Below are 21,552 nucleotides of genomic sequence, written 5' to 3'. Positions count from 1 at the left end.
GTTTTCTTTTTCATGATGACAGCATTTACGTGTTGTTTATTTGATCTCCGTCTCTTTTTTCAATGAAGTCTTGTCAAGGACCACACGTATATCAATGGTATATTACATAACTATTTACATGAGCAACGCGCGTGAGCCGGCTGTAGAAGGATTTGTCACGTGTTACGACTACTTTTCTCTCGATTTCTCAGTATCCCATCTTTTCCATTGGTTGAAATTCAGGGAAAAAGAATGCTGGCTTCAACACAGTTAACAGTGCGGTGTTTAATTTTCTTTCTATAGAGCTATTTTGATATAAACCTTACGCTGGATAACTGCTCCCTCCTGCATGGGCTATAATCTTAAGTTCTCGTCGGCTCCGCATGCTCAAAGCGAGACCAAACATGAAGCACCCGCCTGAGACCCTCCACATGGTCCTTGCAGTCTGAAGCCAGTTGTGTTGTATTGGCTCGATAGCTCAATACCACTACAGTCTGAGGAGCACCGAGCACTTTCTCGAACTTTTGCAGCCCGGAAGATATTCGTTTCTATCTTGGAACCTTGGGCTATCTTCCCGTCAGATAAACATATCACATGGGTAAGCGTAACTTTTCAAGATTTAGAAATGCCACACAGGTGTTCTGCTACAAACATTGTCAAAGCTCCGAGAGCTATCTTTACCCTCTATTAAAGCCACAATTAATAGCGACTGGTATCCATTTTCTCCTTAACACTTCCTAATCAAACATACAGGTCATGAGAATTATGAATAAAATGGTAACCAAATATAAAACGTCTTGATGACAAACAAACTCCATCAAGCAGTAAAGATGAAACTGACGTCAAGAAATTAATGTATATTCAACATGTTGGAGTACTTTTATTTTTTATTATGATATTAAACTATGTTGCTCTCTGATCTTTAAAGTGTTAAATTATTTAACAGTTAATGAATGAGGCTGAGTATCTTATGAAGAATTATGGAGATCGAGGAGGGTGTTATCCGTCGAGGCCGTAGGCCGAGGCGGATAACACCCTCCGAGATCTCCATAATTCTTCATATGATACGAAAGCCGAATTCAATAACTGTTTTATTATTCATTCAAAATAAGTCCTAGTTTAAAAACATAGCTAAAATATGCTTACCTCCATCGATCCATCGATGTTCAGTTCATCTTCGATAGTGTACGTTTAGGTTTGTCCAGCTCCGCAAATATTCTCCAAATAGCAGATGTCGCCCTCCGAGTTGTCTTCTTGCTGTTCTTGCCATGTTTTTAGCTATTTTTTCGCCTAGTTCTTCTTGAAACGAGTGAAATGTCCGCCATTTTTTCAAGTTCACAACCAAAACAACTCAACCTCGTCCCCAGGTCTTCTCGGTTAACGGTGCCTTAACCTGCGAAAACGCTGCATTTTTGACGTCATTTCCTCGTTAAAGTCAAAATTCTTCCAAATTTGGTCATCAGTAACTGGTTATGGTGAATTAAACGTGTGCTTTTAGCCAATCAGAATCGGGGAAATATTTTGAATGAATAATAATCAATATTTATCATGCATAATACACAATATCTAAAGAATTATTTCTTAATAGCGTCTTGATATACCACTCTGATACGCGTCGTAACTTTCTCTGTATCTCAATCCAGTGGGTCGATATCTCATGTGTCACCCCCTGTCAGGGAATCCAAAGCAGTTTTGGACTCTGGATTCCACGCCGTGGATTCCTGATTCCAGGTACTGAATTCCGATTCTTTGTCAGTGGAACTTGGATTCCGGATTGCAATAGATAGTAGGATTCTGGATTCCTTAAGTTTAAGTTTAAGTTTAGTTTAAGTTTAATAATTCTTTTTACCAATGTACAAAATAAAAATATATATACATATATAAAAGTACAATAGGTAAAGGAAAGCAATAGGGGGAAACTGAATTCCCATATAGAAACTGTCCTCCAAAACGAAAAGATAAAACAATTAAGAATAGAAAACTAATACATAACTATTTATCATGTGATACTAAGAGAAAAAAAACAAACAAACAAACAAAAAAACCCCAAAATTTAGTTGTTTTTTTGTTTTTTTTGTTTTTTTTTTCTCCCTTTCCCCTTCCCCTTTTCTTTAATAAACTACTTAGATATTAAATAAAAAAGAAAATCCAGATTCAGTAGGAAATAATAAACATATGACTATTTACAAAGATAATTAAGTAATAAAGTTTTAAAAGAGTTCAAGCTGGAAGCAGACATAACGGAGTTTGGTAAAGAGTTCCAGTCATTAACGTAACGATTAAAAAATGAAAATTTAAAATAGTTTGTCCTTGCTGCTCTAGGCCTGATTTTAAAGTCATGGTTTCTTCTAGTTCTTTTCGGGCCAGTCAGATCCACGTATGTGGTATAATCAATATCAGAATAGCCATGAATTATCTCTCGATTCCAACGCCCAGGACTCAGGATTCCGGATCGCATAAGCAAAAATTTCCCTGATGCTGGATTACAGAAGCAAAACTTTCCGGATTAAGGATTCCAGATTTCTTTGCATAGAGAAACAAGTGACGTCCACATATGCAACAGTCATTGTTTTACTTCCCAAAGTGATATAACGATTATAAATCTAGTTCACTTCTCACATATGAGTCGACTGGTTACCATTAGGATCCAACTTTGAAGGTAAACTGTCTCTCGAAGGTTGTCTCGGGGGATCTTCGAGTTTTTGCCATCGTTTGAGAATCGGAGAACCCTGGGATTTACGGAAGTAACTGACACGAAGTGACGAAGAACGTTTCAAACCACTCACGATAGAGGAAGAAGATCCTACAGTGCCGCTTTTGAATCCCGGAAGAGACAAGAGGGGGAATTCCGAGGGAATGCTGTTTGAAAGTTTGGATACCGGACGAGGCTTGTGGGTCGGTTTCTGCTCAGCGTCTAGAAGCCAGAAGGTGGTTACACTTCCTTTTCCCTGGTAAAATAAGCAGAACTAATAATCAACGGAAAACAAAATGGTAGGGAGATAAGCGTAGGAGTGTCTAAACACGCCATTTGAACAATGATTGATAAACGGATGAAAAGAAGAGACACCGAGATCGTTTTAAAGACAGGGTTGTGGAAAGAATTACCTTCGATTCCTTCTAACTGCAGCTTTCGTATTTACTTTTACGCTTACCTTTCAGTTTGTTTGAAGCTTTAAAGAGTGCAAAAATGTGCAGTTTCTCAGCCTACCTTAAGATAAACCTCTCCTCTGCTCTCAACAACAAATCCCCCTATGGTTTCTAGTGTTCTCTTCGTGACCTCGCTTATGTGGATTCGTAGAGCTATAAACCAGAACGAAAGAAGAATTTGTTCATTAACTTGACAATATCCAAAACGTTTTACCAATCTGAAATATATCAGCTCATGCAGCTTCCATCACTTTTTATCTTTTAGGTTCTTCCGCAATAACTTATCTTTCTGCTTTTCTGAAAAATTGAGCTGAATGTATCACACAAAACGGGAACATTTGTCTTTCCTCGTCAAAAACTTAGTGATAAAAAGTAGATCTAATTCACGTTGTCAACAACTGTCAAGGGGGATATCTACCACACCATCAGCACAAAGCTGAGGGGAAAAGAAGAAAAAAAGACGAGGGAGTGAAAAGAGAGAAAAAATGTGACGATTATGGTACGAAGCAAAGAAAATGAAAACAGCGAGGGACGTAAAGTCGAAGATGAACCCATGATTTGACGATTGTAAGGTAGGGTAAGAATGCAAACAGACGCGAGTAGGCGAAAATAATATACTTTTTATTTGTACTTAGACTTTCTCAAAGTCCTTCGCTTCTCATTTCCGGTTCCGGTAGTAGGCCCCAGCACTCTCTCTCTCGCTCGCTTTTGCCGCAGAAAACACAAAAAACTAATGCTCTCGCTTCGCGCTCGTGAAAAAATTTGAGCTCGACTTGTAGGCAAGTCTAATTTGTACTCTCACCTTCCCCGTTGGATTCCATTCTAGAGGCAGTGTTGACTGTATCCCCGAATAAACAGTAACGAGGCATTGTTATACCAACAACCCCAGCCACGACAGGGCCTGTAATGGATAACAAATAACTGATATTTGACTGAATACTGTTCTAGTTTAAGAATAAATATTATATAGAAAAAAAACGTCAAACACAAAGTTTCGATGTCACCGCCATAGCATTAGCCTGCGTAGCAAGGGTTTCCGTGTGGTTTTGAAGCAAAGAAGTTGGGGACCGAAGAACGACTTGAACTCATCCCATTTTTCGCGCAGTCTTTGACTCTCGTTCTTCGTAACCGCACGGAAACGCTTGCTACTCAGGCTACCATGTCATCATTATCAACTGACAAGATAAAAGCTAAAATCTGACTAAATTTATGCAATTTGGAGTGACAAAATAAACCAGAGAACAAGAGTAATATGTTTGCACATGTTTTTGATTTTACCAATTTGCAAATGAGGATTTGATGACTAGATGGATAAATGGTCTCAATTGTGTCTCATTTAAAAAAAAAAAAACATATCTGAGAGTCTTTAGAAACACATCGAAAAACACTAGTGGGGGGTGTCTCAACAGGATATTTAAACACTGATACTTGGATGAACGCTTTGGTCTTTTCGTTTGTTTCGTTCGGCAGTTTAAGTTTACGTTTCCTCAACTGAGGCGTAATTTCAATCTTGAGTCCGTTATCAAGAATTGGAATTCAAATGGCTTAACTGGCCCATCAAAATGTGAGAACTTTTTTATTACCACTGTGAATTCCGACCCGTAACTTGAGTTTGTAGTCACTTTTGTGTGGCACTGTAAAGTCTTTCTTCACAGCCTCGATTAGGTGCAGTGCCATGCGCGCTATTTCCCCTGCGTGTTTATGTCCATTCCTGATTGGCAATCCTGATACAACCATGTATGCGTCACCAATTGTCTCCACCTGTCGGGTAGAAAGAGCGCAGTAGCTAGCTAACGGCACAAAATAGCCCACGTTCGATATATTAAAATTCTAACACCACTCCGAGGTTTTCTGGTCATATTTCTATATTTGGCATGGTTTTCTTTTTGCTTAAGTCTCTTCTGGGTATTGCGGGACTATGAAGTGATGAAAAATGTGAAATTTTGAGCCTTAAACCTCGGAGTCATGTTAGAATTTTGATATATCATTTCATGGCTTACTAGTTACAAATCATTCACAAAGTTTTGAAAAAAGACATCCTACAAGGGAAAGCTAGCTGAGTGTACTGTCAAATGCAAAATATTTTCAATTACTGCCATATCCACTATTAATTGATTGGTCTGGAAAAATAACTTTGAATTGCAGTTTATGAAGTTAGTTTCAGTGATCCGATATATTTAATCAGTTTGTTATCAGGAAGTAAAGTATAATAATTTATTTCGTCAATTTATTTTACAAAAATAACTATCGAGTAGTGCTGTAAATTTGATAAAACTGCGTTTTCAGGCGTATGCTTCATCAAGATTTGGTTACGTCCAACCTAATTAAATAATGCAATAAATACGAACATAGAGAGAGCTATTGTGACCCAGGAAACCACAAACAAAAAATTCTAACAATTAACAAGTTTCCTAGTTTTTGCAACCTAGGTCTTGAGTATGGGCAAGTCATTTTCACCACCCTAGCCTCAATAACAGACAATGTAAAGGCCCATTTCTCTCCTTTTGTCATCATTAAAAGAATTTCAGAAGAAGACGGAACCTAAATTTGGAAAGTGAAAAGGACATATTTTCCCCGTCTTTTGTTTCTGAAATTCTTTTAATGATGACAAAAGGAGAAAAAATGGGCCTTTACATTGTCTGCTTTAGATTGAGGGTGGTAACTGTGGTCAAGTTGTAACAACTTGTCTTACTTACTAAGAAGATCGTAGGACATTTTGGGTGGTTGTCTAACACAAATTCGCGTCCTCACTAGGATGCATTCATCCATGATTTGTTACTTACTTAATTGTAAACTGTGCCACATGCGTGCCAGCAAACTTTCCCCAACTAGTGTTACATATTATTTTGAAAAGCCCTAAGGGAAGTGGATAATGGGATATTTATAATGCATTGTTGCAATTTACTTACCTTGTATACGTCATATTCACTTATAATATCATCGAATAATGTGTATAAATCATTCAGTAGTGTAACAACCTGAGGAAATTGTTTGAAAAATTAACCTATCATCGATGCAAATGGGGAAAGGGTTGTAGGGGCTTTTAGTAACTGTCTTTATATCCCCGTGAAGTCACTTCTTGGGTCTTGTTTTTGATAGTGTTTTTGGCATTAGATCAGTGTTTCTGAAAACTGAACTACAACAGCCAGAATGATAAAGTAATAGAGGAAAGTGACCGTAATGTACGTAAAGGCATAATGATGTTGAAGATGGTGATGATGATGTTGGTGATTATGATATTTATGACGCAGTTATGGTGATGATGGCGATGTTGACAATGATGACGGTGATGTTGTTGATGGTGTTGTTGATGATGATGATGATGATGATGATGATGATAATGTTGATGGTGACAATTATGATGTTAATGGCGCTAGTAACGATGGCGATGAGGGCAAAAAGAAAGATGGGGGAGGGGAGTAGTACGACCACAATTAAACGGGTCTGAATGTATTTAAAATACCTACTTGTAGGGGAGTGCTTTCTGCCGATAGTTCAGTGAATCCTACAATATCACTGAAGTAAATTGACACTTCATGGAACGCTTCTGCCTCTACAGCTTTTCCTCTTTTAAGCTGTTCCGCTACCGGTCTGATGGAACAAGATTTTACGTGTAACTACATTAGTTCAATTACTGATAAGTGTATCAACTATTAGTAAAATCAACTAGTGGTCTATTATCAATGCAGGCTTCGTTCTGATTGGTTGAGCTACTACAAGGCTATTTGTTATAGCCCACTAGTAGCGAAATGCGCCGGTTTTGAAAACCAAAACAATGGCGATTGAATCTCGTTTTGCTAGCTAAAGTTCTTTTGTCTCGATATTTTTGACCAACTACTTGGATTTTACTAATTAACAATTATTTCTCTCGCCTTCATGGCCTCTGAGTCAATAGCCCACTCGGCCTTCGGCCTCATGGGCTATTGACTCAGAGCCCAGCGGGCTCGAGGAATAATGTTAAATATACGCGTGCAGCACATATTAATCCTTCATGCCCGAAGAGTAATCAGCATCAAATTTCTCCTTTAACGTACAAATTCTCCCTACTACTTTTATTGTAAACAAAGGGACACCAAATGAGAATTTGAATTTTGATAGTAGGGCTAAGAGGATTAATTTTGAATGAAGCATCTACGGTATGAGAAGTTACCTCGGTAGCATTCTTTCTAAAAGACTATCCGTCTTTTTCTTCTCATCGATCAGCTGGCCAGTTCTTTCGTTCACGAGCTCCTCCAAGTTATTCGCATACGTTTCCATCATATAGACTACATTCTCAAAAATGTTTGTCTTCCTGTAAAGCAAATATAAACGAAATGTAATCAATGGTTACATCTCTCTCACAGGAAAAAATAACAGATTCCCATTTTTGGATATTTTAGGCTATTTAAAGAATACCCACAAAAATCCCAAATTTGGAAGAGTGAGACAAGTCCCAATCAGGGAACTTGGTTGGGAATTCCCTGGTTGGGGCTTCTCTCACTTTGCCAAATTTGGGATTTTGTGCGTATTCTTTAAATACCCTAAAATATCCAATATTGGGAATCTGTTATTTTTTCCTGTGTCTTGAGAGAGATGGTAACGATACCGGGGTCACGATATGATCACGATTATGGCACTCGTAAAGGCTTAACTATGCCAAAAGGTGTATAGCCTAAGTTTGTCCAAGTGACGCGGTTACGTCATATGAAGTGTTATTTAATTGTAGTTTATGAGTTCAAGAGAGAGCTATCTTGGAACTGCCATCTTGGAACCGCCATCTTGGATTCGCCACTTCAAAAACGAGAAGGAAACTGGGCCGAGTTAACGTTCGCAAAGACATCTGGGACTGCTTCTAGGGAGAGGGAGAAAATTGGCCACTACCTGATCCCAGGAACAATTTCGGTTGGCATTTCGGCTCCAGTTTCGTTCCAGTTTCTAAAGTGACGGGTTGTCTTCAAACGTATAACCTATATAAGCGTAAGCTATATAAGCAGAACTACATTTCTCATAGAAATTACTCACATTCCTTTGTTGGTTAATATCTTGTTCACTATTTTCTTGATCTCCTGGAAGTCCGGGCGTAAGTCTGGATTTTCCACCCAACATTGTTTCATCAATTCACGCAGCTCCTCAACTTTAGTAATCAGTTCTGATACGGTCGGGCGAAATGGAGGAATCTCACCAAACTGTACTTTGTTTACGATTTCTAAAGAATTCAAAGTGAGACAAAGGTTACTTTGATGTTATCCAGTAAATTTCAAGACCCTGAAATTTACAACAAATCCAGAATCTCGTGATATGTATTGGAACTTTGCTTTACAAGGAGGGTATCCGAGAATTCTTGATAAGGGGGGTCCAAAAAAATCTGTTTTCACTGGGTATCAATTCCTACCTTAGTAACCCACACGGAGTCCCACCTTGAGGCCCTGGAGTCCTCGTACCCCGGGTCTTCCCCTTGGTTTCGCCACTGGAAACTGCGAAACAACCGTTGGCAATAGCCATAAAATCTTCGCGACCCCTCCCAAACGGCCTTTTAAAAGCGAACCATTATATACAAACAGATGCAGTCACTGTACATTTATCGTTTTCTTTTATTAAGAATTTTCTTGGAACGTTTTGGTTTCAATCTGTTTAGTCTGTTATTGTATTATGTGTAAATATGCCAGAATGAACATTTTTGAAAGCAAATTTTTATCACCCTTCGGGTCCAAATAGCTTGAGCTGTAGGGCCCCTCCCTGGTGTGAAACTCTTGCAGGATGATACCGAAGCTGTAAACGTCGCCTTTCGGCGTCCCCCTGGTGGGGCGATGTGGTAGACGAAGAATTTCTGGTGCCACCCATAGAAGGTCTGAAACAAAAACAGAGGGAATTTAACAAAGTGGTGGATGAATGGGCGGAAAGTCCACCTGTTCTTCGAACGCAAGGGCCTAAAAATAGTCAAGGAACACTTCGTGATCTTGTCAGTCTTCTTTTCATGTTTCACTCAGTTTGGTAACAGTTTCCACTGTTTGAGTTTTGATGAATTTCGCGACACAGCTCCTTTAAATTGTGGTGGCCATTAGCCTCCACGGCACCGCTTTGATGCCCTCTACCTATTGATTTGGGGTGATTGACCAGCCCGATTAAAGGCGTTTATACAGTTTACGAGAGTTATTGGAAAATCAGCCTGAACGTTCAAGTACTCATCAATTAATTGTCTTTATTCTTGCCTCTGTAATAGGAATGCTCTGAAGGATAGGTTTTCGCTTGCTTCTCCTTAAAAGTATTGAGCCCGTAGTCGGCAATTTTAAGTATCCAGTGGCTGTCCACGAGGCAGTTAGACGACTTGAGATCTCCGTGTGACTTAATGTCAGTGCTCTGAAGATAAGCCATGCCCTAGGAATGAGCAAACCACGATGGATTGAAAAAGATCAATCTAAACCTTATTATAAGTAAGGATAATTATTATAAACAATGACCTCCACTGCCTACTTCTATTTGATCTGCGTTAGTTAAACGATCCACAAGTAGTCAGTGGTCATCAGTTTGCTTTTCTCCAAGGATAGCCGCTTAATTGACACGTGAAGCTAATACACGATGGTAGAGGTGGTGGTAACAGGTATGTACTGCAAATATGTTTGACTTACTTTAATAATATCCGACACAAGAGAAGCTGTAAAAAGGTGGTCCAACTTCACGGCATCGTTCTCCAAAACATCCTGCAAAAAAGCTAAGCTGTTACACAACGCGTTATAGTTCACATACGTTTGTATTTCGTAGGCCTACTTTGTCACACGCTTACCTGAAGACTGCCTTTGGAGCAATACTGCGAAATAACGCAAATATTTGGAGACTCCACACAAGCACCAATGAAAGGGTTCAGGTTATCATGCCTTATATCTCTCATCTGAGAAGAAAAAATTGAAATAAATAATCCCTCCTACGTCCAGAAATGCACAACTCGGACCTTGGATACTTCATATCGGACAAAATTATTTCTATTTTCGATATGACGTCATGTTTGACAGAATTGCTTGCATTTTGTTGAGGGTTTGGGCAAGGGACACTTTGTAATGCCTATTATGTCGCCCCATGTAAGGGAATCCAAATTCCGAAATCCGGGAAATTGTTGCTTGTGGAATCTGGAATCGGGGAAGGTTTTTGCTCTTGGAATCCGGTATACAGCTCGAGGAGTCCGGAATCCCACTAGTCTGCTACACAGCCGTTTTTAGTGTCGTCACGCAACGCTCCAGGGGAGGAGCATTGCGTCACGACACTAAAAACGGCTGTGTAGCAGACTAGAATCCGAATGAGAATTAAAATGAGATAAATGAGATGAGAGTTTGAAATAAAATGATCATCACACCGACTAAGAAGGCAGACAAGTGCTTATAGGGCGGCCATTCTGATTTCTTTCCAGATTAATCACGGAGTACCTGTTTGAGTTCCATTAGCACTGTTCTTGTGAGATCCACGCTCTTCTTTGCCAAACGCTTAACTGCCACCAGGTTACCCTGAAGTAAAGACTCGTTATGTTTTTATGCTTGTACTGGAATGTTTTAATTATAAACGTCTCCAGATAAGTTTTAATGCTACCAGATGATGTTCGATTGTAATTTTGTAACTCTTTTTTAGACTACTATCCAGAAACCTCCACTCTATGCCAGACAAACTAGGAGCTGAATATTCTTGTTCATTATGTTCTAGCCTATTGCAGCCCAGGTTATTCGCCACTTAAGAAACGAGGAGAGGACTGGTGGCGAAATGTGTACCGCAGTTGTTTCCGGGATCGCTACCAGGAACGCGCCGGTCAGCTATACGCCACTTCTACATTTCTCATAATGCACCTTATCTGCCCCCCGCCCCCTGCCCCAAATTTTGCATAACGTATGTTTTTCATTTCTCTTGGTTATTACAGCCGTCCCAAGAAGAAATTGAAAACAATGCTTATGCAATGTTTTTTTTTTTGGGGGGGGGGGGGGGGGGGCGGGAGGGGAATAAGGTGCATTATGGGAAATTTGGAAGTGGCGTATTGGCCATTTATTTTCCTGTCCCTTGTAACTGTCCCAGTTCCTTTCTCGCTTCTAAAGTAGTGAAAAGCTAAGGTTGCTTTTATAGATACAAATTAAAGGGTTATAATTTAGCAGAACAAATTACCTTGTAAACAGCAATGGCTGTGTACTTGAAAAGATCATCTTCCTCATCATTAACAAGAGGTGCCTGTAATTCGGGTTCAGTTTCTTTTTGCTTTGGGAAAAGTAATAAAAACGTAATAACATAAATGTGCCTTAAAACTTAAAAGAACTCTCCTGATGACGCATGGCCTATTGCCAACCCTCTTACCGAGTTGCTTCCCAAAGAAGAGACAGAGGTTGTTTTCTTCTCAAAACATAGATCGTTGTAGTCAATCTTCCACAAGAGACGTTTGAGTTCTCGCTCCAATCTGTATTGCCTGTAAAGTAATAACGATAATGACAACGATGATGATAATGATAATGATAACGATAATGGTGATAATAATGATGATAATAATGATGATGATAATGATAATAATGATGATAATGATGGTTATGATGATGATGATAATGATGATGATAATGATAATGATAACGATAAATTGATAATAATGATGACGATGATGATGATAATGATAATGATAATGATAACCATAATAGTGAAAATAATGATGATAATAATGATGATGTTGATGATGATGATAATGATAATAATGATGATAATGATTGCAGTCCTTTGTGGTTAACGTTTGTAAGATAAAGATGATGACGATGATACTAGTGATAGTCAGCAATGAAAACGATACTTATTATGATGATGATAATGATAATTATATTGATAATGATAATGATGATGATGATAACAATGATAGCGATAATGATGATAGTTATGATGAATAAAGATGATAATGATAATTATATTGATAATGATAACGATAACGATGATAATGATAATAATAATGACAATGAAATGATAAATTGGTGACATTTTTTAAAACTGAGAACGGAACGATCCACCATCAAGAAAAAAAGTTATTGCGTCAAAAATTTTCACTTCAGTTAGAGATTTCACAACCTTTTTGATTGTGGCTGCTATTGTTAAAATCGTTATTAAAATTCTCGTTGTTCGAGGGAGGGGGGAGGGGGGATCATTTGTGTATACTTACCTGTAAATATTTAATAACAGCAACAGAGCTAGGATGGCCAGTGAACCAGATACTCCGGCGATGATTTTAGTTTTCACATCTAATTAAAAAGGTAAAAAAGAAACCTAATGTTCTCTATAGAAAATCGCTGACAGAAAAGCTTTCATATTTAGCAGCTTACAAGTTACGCAACTATACAACTAACAAAATTCACTTAATTTTGACTGTTCCGCGCTCCTTTAGAGAGCAATCACCGAAAGATGTTGGCAACTACCGTTCTCCAGGCATTTGTAGTTTCTTTTCACCGTGTAGGCTGTCATAAAACGGTCACGTGACACGTGCGTGACTAAAATACAGGGACTCTCCGTGCGCCATTTTTTCGTCCAGTTCTATGTAAAGACGAGGTTTGATCCAGGTATTTAATACCTAAGTTATAGGACCGTTTAGCCGCAAGTAAAGGAATCCATGAGAGTCTTGGATTCTGGGTCCCACGCCGTGGATTCCGGATTGCAGTGAAAAGACCAAGAAATTAACGATTGCTTTATAACTATACCTTCTCGTGTTGGTCCGATACAAAGTTCCCCGTGAAAACCACATTCAGGGGAGTCCCGTGGGGGACCGGTTCGTCCACCGGGCCATTTAATGGCAATGCCTGGTCGCCGAACAAAAATTTGTTCCCCTTTCTTGGTTTTATTGTCGTACTTGATTTGGAAATCACCTACTGGAATCATCTCATGTTTTGCACTTTTTTCTGGGAAAAATAAGAAAGCATGATTAATAAACTCTGACAGGTGTATTCTAGGGTCTGAAACGGGGGTGGGGAAGAGGGTGCTGATCCCGTATTCCAGCTCTTTTTTCACGAGAATCCCGCATCCCGAACTTCTCTCATCGCTATCACGAATATCGTTTTCTTCCGGATCCCGCACCAGTGTCGAAAATCTCCTTGACCAGCACGCCTCTAAAGCTCTTATTTTATTCGTCCATATAACCTGCACTACCTATTGTTTTCGGAGAAAGGGGCATTGTTATGTCACCATCCCTATTGTTTTCCCAGCCAATCACAAACCTTGTTTGCAATCGATGCCACTTCTCCGGCAAAAGTCAAATCAGTCAAATCTCGTATTCCGTTAACGTTTCCCGAATCCAGTGCTGTTTTTTGGGCAAATCCCTAGTCCCGGGAATACCCTTCCAGTCGCCCCGGAAAATACCAGAATCAACATCCGCTTACCTGTCAGCTGCATATCCAGCAACGTCAGGTTAAACTCTGCATCACCATTAGTGTCAAAGTTTATTTTGTAACCAAGTATGCCTGAAACCGAATGCAACTGAATTAACGTGTATTTCAAACTTCGAAAAAAAAAACTCTTCGAATTTGCCTCTCTATGCGAGATTATTCTTTTCAACTCTACTACAATGGAAATTTATTCATGCAAAAACTTTCCAACTTTCCAATTTCAAAACGAGGCTTGATGGTGAGGTGTGCTCGTCTGACTTCAACATGCAAAAGGGAAATTCAGTACGAGCTGGAAGATGCTTGTGGCTTGCTTACCGGTGTATAACATTTGCAGACTGCAGACTGCAGACCGCAGACTGCAGACCACAGATTTCAGATTGTAAATTAAAAGACACCAAAAATCTTCCTAATAAAGGTGACACCATCAAAAATATAACATCGTGTGAAAGTGAGAAAGTAGCCTGGGAACAAGGTTGATGTTTTTGCGCGAAGTTACATTGGCCTCATTTCCAAGATGCTGTTGGCTATTCTTCACCGACGCGACTCTTTATTGACTCACCCGTCATCAGTCAGTAATTGCGTTGATTCTTTATTCTTCTTTGATTATTGTGAATTGATAATGACAAGTAGCAATGCCCATTAATGCCAGTCTAAATAGTAATCTTCTGTAAAAAAAAAGTGTTTAGATTGCGAGCACTTCGTGCTCACTACAGTTACGTCTACAAAAACAACTAGGATAGATCACGGACATTTAACGCCTTTTAAATGACGTATTTCATCTTAGCAGTATTTAAGGATATGCCAAATAATCTAAACCAAACAGATCCTACCTGGACTCGACGAATTACCGGAAGTGCATTTTGAATTTCTAAATAGGCAAATCGACAATGGCTTTTTTAACAGGCCAATCATTGCTCATGCTCAAATCCTAGTACACAGTTTGGGCCCCCGTAGAATAAGGATTCCGGCGCTGTTTCACAGACAGACTTATATAAACAGAGTTTAGTTTCGTCTGTGGTGCAGGCTAAATTGCTAGCCTGTTGCTATGGATTCATGAGCGAGTTTGTGACATCGGCAGACATTCTTCTGCTCTAATTCATTACGAGACGAACGGCCAACAACTCCTTCAGGAATCAGGTCGGTGTAATTTGCGTGAAAAAACTTCGCTTCTAGGCCTTACGTGTATTTCTCGGAACAAGGTAATGTTAATGATGACGCCAACCTTATTACGATATTTTTGGTTTCATTCAATTTACAGTCTTGCTACCTCATGCAGTCTGCAGTCTGCAGTCTGCAGTCTGCAAATGTCATACACCGCTTGCTTACTTACTGTCATATTGTACGTTTTGCATCTTTTTTGCGATGATTTCACCTGTGGCGGGTTGATTCTTCTCCAAAGTTTTGTTTAGTGCAATAGCATACTGATACACAGCATCGTAAAGATATGCTCCATAAATCGGTGGCTACAGAAAAAGAGACATACGTAACATACTACTTCAGCGCTTTAAAGTTTAAACACGAGGTGCAGTGTTTCATCGCAATTACAAACACTGAGAAGAGAGTTGAAAATACGAAGTGCAGCGGAGAATTTTTAACGAACTTCGAGGTAATGAGATACTGTGTCGATTGTTTGGTATGAATTCTTAAACAAAATTATTTCAAAAGGAGAAATTAAGGGAAAATAAATTAATACAAAATAAGGAGTTTTTCATTTGATATTCAAACAAGTCTAGCTGAGATGCAAATGACTTCGGTAAGAAAGGTTTTACCTACAGGACCCAAGGAATGACAAAAGTCTAAAGTTTTTTAGGATCCATGTTTCACAGACTTTGCAAGATAAGTTCACCAGAAATGGGAATTTAAGATCTTGAGCATGCTCTTGTCTTGTAGAGTGTTTGCGTCTTTCATCTCCTACTTAGTTGAGTAAGTTAGAAATGGAGGTTACCAATTAAAGCTAAGCCTGGTGTAATTATTCCCAACAACACAAACAACTTGCCCATGGTGCTTCAAACGTCCACTTCCTACCTTAGTTTTGTTTGCCAAGAAATCTTTTGTCTTTCGCTGAAATAAATACCCCGTGTAAGCTTTGCTGTTAAATGGTTCATCTGTGGACCGAATCTTCAACTCCTCCGTAAAGTTCACGTAACTTTTCGATGAAGGGCTTTTGACAGCCAAGACGAAAGCAGCCTCGAAAGCTTGTTTCACGTGATGAAGGCGATCAAGTGTACTTGTGTGGCTGCTAAAAAACCACTTAAATGGAAGGTCAGTCTTGACTCCCACTTGCAATTGATCAAGTTCAAAAATTATAAACACGTAGTCTCCATTTGTCATGTTTTCGTCGTATGCGTGGAGCATTCCTTCCCGAGCAATGTGAAAGTCAGTCACATAGACCACAACTGAAAAAGATAATAATAAATTTAAAGTGATTATTGGGAAAAATTTCTTAGGATCCAACAAATCCGCAAACGACAAATTTGTTAAGGTTTTGAAGGTAATTGAAAGTAAAAAAAATTAATCTAAATTTCTTGCCATATTATATTGCTAAAAATAACTTAAGGGACCATTTCGTGTCATATGGAGGAGTAACCTCTCTCAGTAACTCTGGTCCTATGTTACTCAAGGGGAAACTAGGAATACATACTCCGAGCTTCCTGCTTGATTTTTCTCAAGATCCCTCTGTAATAATGACTGTCATTCTGTGGCCTGTAAAGCGCTGAATGATGTGTTAACAGTTCTTGAGCTACGGTGATTCCATTCGCTTTTAATCCCTTCACTATGTTGGTCTTCATTTCTATCCATTTCGTCACGTTTTCGTAAATGATTGCCACTCTTTGCCAGTTGAAGTAATTAAGAAGTGATAGCAGACTTGGTGTAAGTTTCGTGTCAATGGCAAATGTACGAATAAAGGTGGGATATAGCTTTTTGTATGATACCTCTGGATTACTACACATCTATTGAAAAACGAAGGAAAGGGGTCAGTCTAATAGAAAAATGAATAGTTTCGTGCCGTGTAAGGTAATAATCCAAGATAGTCTTAAATTCTGGATTCCAAGTAAGGACTCCAGATTCCAGGTACTGGATTTCGCTTTACTTGTTAGGGGAATCTGGATTCCGGATTCAATTGTAAAGCGGAATTCTTGGTTTCTAGAGTTGAATTCTGGATTCCAAAGCCCATGCAGGATTCCGGATTCTACAAAAACAAACCTCTTGGACATTACCAGACGTGGGGCGAATAGATAGATAACCGAATAGATGGTTTCAATCGGATAATATATTCAGTTACAAAAGCCATTATATAATCCTTCTTTGGCCCTGAAAAAGATTAGCGTTGCTGGTTAAAATATTGGTCTGATTTAAAGCGCCCTTTTGCCGTGCCCATGCCGGCCAAAATTCCTATCATACATGTCGGTTTTTTTCTTGGGTTTCGTGAAACTATTGAAACCTTGAGGACTTTCGTTTTTGCACACTTTTCACAGCAATTTAGAAACAAGCAATAAATTTATGTATAAAAATTAACTGAGATAATAAATTAACTACAACACATATAGATTATCACACTTAAAAACAAATGGATGTGAAATTTGAACTGTCTCCAGGTTCCCCCGGATCTGTGTATCAAAACGAGGTTAAGTGCTCGGCGTTTGATATGGAAAATGATTTTTCATTCCACGCAAACAAATTAACTCCTTTTTACAAGAAAGGCTGTGCACTTAGCCTTATTTTGAAAGTGAGGGTTTTTGCAGTTCGGAAAAGAAACTGTATACAGAGTCGAAAAATTTAAAAAAACCCTGCCATTTTGGAGTTAATTGATGAACTTGAGCTGTTAACCAGTATAATAAAGGCAACTTGTATAAATTTATAAATTAGCAAATCCTTCCTAGCACGCTTAAGAAAAGGGCAAACTTTTGGGTATTTTTTTTCCACTTGCTTTTTAATACAATGCTTAAAAAAAAAAAAAGCTTTTGCGATCATTATCTCTATGATAATTTTTTAACTCTCCGCTACCTTGACCCCGAATTTATTCACTGCGTGAAATTTAACAAACTCACATCAATTATTCAATTTGATTCCTTTTGAATGTATTATTTTATTTACTGGTTTTACTAAAAATCTGGTAATGATCGTTTTAAAAAATTAAAGGCAACAAACAATCATTTTCCATCAATTAATTCGAGCAAGACAACTTCATTTTCTATTTCAAGTGCAACTAGGGTGCAATATAAATAATTTGTTTTTCATAAGCAAAAGAAGTACAAAATTAGAACACCATTATGAATAAGATAAAAATGAAAATAACATACTTCACTCTCTCTCTTTTTCGTTTGGTTACGAATGTTGAGGTGCGAGTAAGGTACTCAGCTTCGTAATTAGACTGGTTATTTTAAGCATTTTTGTTTGTTATTCTGCTCCTGTTGAATTCATCACAGTTGAACACTATCTTAAAAAAAGGCAAATGAAACAAAATAAAATAAAATAATGGCGGAAGCTACTTACATATGAAATCATGGTCTTATTAAACGACGCCGCCATTCTCGCAGAAGTGTTGCATGTACATCCAGGACCAATAAAAGCTGAAACACCTTGAGTCAGTTGATACACCACTGCCTGCAAAGTCTTTTCCTCCTCGCAGTCCGTGTCGTTCCAAATGAACGTAACGTTTTCACCTGGTAACAAGTCTGATCTGTGATTTATATGATCCACGGCGATGCTCATTGCAGAAGCGTAGAATTCTCCTCGATGGAAAGAGTTGCCGAGACGATCTGTGCGCTTGAATGGGATTAAAAGACCGAGTTTGACTTGTTCCGTCGTGGGTGAGGGAAAATGCAGAAGAAACACCAACCATATAAGTGTTGCCAGTGTTTGCATGGCCATTGGAGCAACTTGTTGCCTTAATCCCACAACAACGTCGTTAAACCTTATATCTTTAAGTTTGCGGAAATGACAATTTTGTTGGTCACGTTTGGCGAAAACAAATTACCCTCGTACCATAAATATTGTGAAAATTATGATGCCCAAATTAATAGCACAAACACCGCCAAAGCGATAATTTCAACGAGGTGTTTCAGTTATCCCGGCCTGCTTTTTTCCCAAACTTAGAACACTCCTCTCTTGATCTTGAAGCTCTCTCGCCTATTGTTCTCCTGACGGTTTGACTAAAAGAGCAGGAAAAAAGCACCATTACATATTTAAAAATCTATACATGTAAGAGAATATATAGTCGCAGTTCCAGAAACACGAAAATGATACCTGACATCAAACTTTATACTTTTTAGGGTATGTTAATTATCATATTTACTTTCACCACGCTCACGTTCCGTCTTGATACCCTTTATTTCCAACATACTTATCTCTTCCTATCTTGCAAATATTTATAACGAAAGGGCAGTTATTTAAAATCATATCTATAAGAGCGCTTTTAAATCCATATTGTGATGGTTGATGACTGTGCTGTGTCACATAATTAATTTTGACAAGAGAAACAAAAGCCTGAGGATATTTTTTATTCAAAGCGGCCGATTGGTTGATATTAAGTTTTCGTATTTTTCTCTAGGCAGCGCAAATGGCAAGGAAATGATAGCGTGTGCTGAACGTTTCGTGTAAATTTCGTGGCTGAAAATTTACACAGTTTCTGAAAGCTTCCCCTGGCGTTTGCTTGAGAAAGTATCACTTATGAGCTCGAATAGGTGGGCAGCGTTATTTAAAAGCAAAGCAAAACAAAAGCAATGAAAAACGTCATGTTTTCTTTATCGGAAATGACAACACTGACAATTTTTTAAATGAAAAATAGAAATAGCCAAGAGCTTTCAATCAACAGAGACCAAGCAAAGAGCACAAATATTTATACGCTTGAGTATAACTTTTGATAACCTGCAACTAGCTCGGAATCTAAACCTGAATTAATAATCCCCAACGAGGATTGCTCGTCACCGTGTTATTTATGCACAAAGGGGTGGGTACATTCACTTAATTATCTGAAGCCAGTCTATTAAATGCGATCTTTATCAAACGTATTGTTTTAGACCGCTTTCTCTTCGATAACTGTTTGCTACTTCATAAGACATATTTCGGCCAATAGGGACAATCGATTGCTATGGTTACGAGATGACGTCAAAAGAGACATGGAGGACTGGGGAGCGACTGTGGTCTCATTCTTCTCTTTCATCTCTCTCCCTCCCCCAATGTTTGTTTTCTTTTTTTTTTGCTCGTTTGGACTAATGAGAGCCCTGAAAAGGTTAGAACTCACGTTTAGGTCAGCGACTTACGAGGGTATGGACGAAACCGCGACGACAGGAAATGGTGAAAGGTATTTCTAATCTGCACTGGAGTGGAGCAGTGACCTTCCTTCTGTCCACCGTATTAGGGTTGGACCATTAGAAAAGTTATGGGGGGGGGGGGTGGGGTGGGGAATTTTTTAGCCTAAGGAATTTTTTTCGTTATCAAATTTCTTAAATGAATTATTTTTAGGCCATAGCATGAATATTTTTTAGAGTTAACTGACGTGCATGAATTTTTTTTCATTTAATTTTCCCTCGCGCGAATATTTTTTTTGTACTTCGCCAGCACCCCCCATAAGTTTTCTAATGGTCCGTCCCTTAGATGGTATGGCTAGGCCAAGCAATGACAGAATTGGAAAATCAGTGAATATACAACTTTTGTAGTAGTTTTTTTATGAGTTCCATTACGAAATTAAAAAAAGGAGAAGAAAGAAAAGGAAAAAAAAAGTTGACAAAAAAAGAAAACAAGAAAACAAACTGACTTCTACAAAGAGACAGCCACGAAGTTTTTCAATTAGCAAGGTATTTTTAAGACTAGCAACTATTTTGCTTTTAGTAATGGGTATACATATAAGGCGATATCAATTACTTTTAATCATGTTTAGTGGACTTAAAATAGCATTCGTTTGTTGGCCAGGCTTAACATTTATCATCACCCTTCCGACGATTTACAGTTAATTGCATTCCTTGTCGTAAAAGTACCATGGTGGGATCTCAGAGAAAGTTTTTTTCCACCATGAGAACTGAGTACTTTATCGAATTGAAGCCACCCCGATTCTCCAACGCTGGACAATTTTAAAAATCATCAGAGGGGCAATCGGTTCATGCCAGCAAGACCTCGATGCTCTTTCTGCGTTGTTTGTTACTTATCATTGCTTCATCTTTTCTATTCTTCTTTCACGTTAAGATGACTAGTTATGATCCTTATATAAAACGGTAATTGCCACACACACACTCACATACAGTAAACAGTCCCGCCATTCAGAGCACCAGGGGCACCCAACATCAATTTTCGGAAAATATCTGTTCGAAAGACGATTTGAGATCTAGAATTTTCGGAACATTTGTTGTAAAATTTCTTGTTTTCCTGCCTCTCCCAGGATTTTCGAACATCCAAAAAAATGGTATACAGCTATAACTGCCCATTTTTAACGGATTTTTACCCCTGAAAAGATCACCTAGAATTTTCGGGAGCCTTTTTTCTGGCTGAAATTTTCGAAAAGGTAAGTTTTGATCCCTATAATTTTCGGATCACTAGACTGTCAGCTAGGAAATCCGAACAGGTGAAAAATTTTTAGGGGATAAAAATATGCCCGTATCTTCCGTATCTATCTAGTAAAATACGTTTAACAATGCTATGTTCAAGTGGTTTTGAACTATATTCTCGTTGGGTGCCCCTGGAGCACTACATACCGGTAATAAAAATATTTACACGGTTACACCACTTTGAGCTACACTGTCGTTTGATAAATAAAGTATAAGGACTTAGTGGCATATCATTGTCACCTTTTCAAGCGGAGCGTATCCATTTGAATATTATTGAAACCGACATTCAATAAGCGCATTCAAAATTTGTTCGGGTCTATTCATTAGCGCTCTACTATTTTGTTATGTCTGTCTCGACAAGCTGATATTTAAACAAATAATTATGAGCTACGCTGTACGGGTTGATTAGAGCATCCCTGCAAATTGGGTAAATAAAAAGCAAAAAAATACCTATTCCTTCACAGTAAAACGGGTACTAAAATCTGAATGGCTGAGTAAGTAATTAATCATTATAACAAGCTTATAAACCATAT

The 21,552-nt window shown here is 38.4% G+C and overlaps 1 protein-coding gene across 1 annotated transcript; it reads right to left on the bottom strand.

The window, feature by feature from the left end:
- Positions 1–2,473: 2,473 nt before the first annotated feature.
- Positions 2,474–18,395, bottom strand: LOC140924365 (atrial natriuretic peptide receptor 1-like). Its single transcript, XM_073374398.1, has 22 exons — positions 17,973–18,395; positions 16,120–16,429; positions 15,504–15,874; positions 14,809–14,941; positions 13,473–13,553; positions 12,798–12,995; positions 12,266–12,344; positions 11,428–11,536; positions 11,242–11,331; positions 10,521–10,598; positions 9,887–9,991; positions 9,732–9,803; positions 9,315–9,480; positions 8,804–8,953; positions 8,128–8,311; positions 7,277–7,417; positions 6,594–6,717; positions 6,036–6,104; positions 4,710–4,887; positions 3,929–4,027; positions 3,188–3,279; positions 2,474–2,927 (listed from the first exon to the last, which is right to left on the bottom strand). The coding sequence occupies exons 1-22, from the start codon at positions 18,348–18,350 to the stop codon at positions 2,595–2,597; spliced, it is 3,540 nt and encodes a 1,179-aa protein (XP_073230499.1). The 5' UTR covers positions 18,351–18,395; the 3' UTR covers positions 2,474–2,594.
- Positions 18,396–21,552: the final 3,157 nt, after the last annotated feature.

The sequence above is a fragment of the Porites lutea genome, chromosome 14 (assembly GCF_958299795.1).
Source record: "Porites lutea chromosome 14, jaPorLute2.1, whole genome shotgun sequence".
NCBI classification, from domain to species: Eukaryota; Metazoa; Cnidaria; class Anthozoa; order Scleractinia; family Poritidae; genus Porites; species Porites lutea.
The sequence above is the reverse complement of the archived record's forward strand: the minus strand, read 5'-3'. Positions and strand labels throughout refer to the sequence as shown.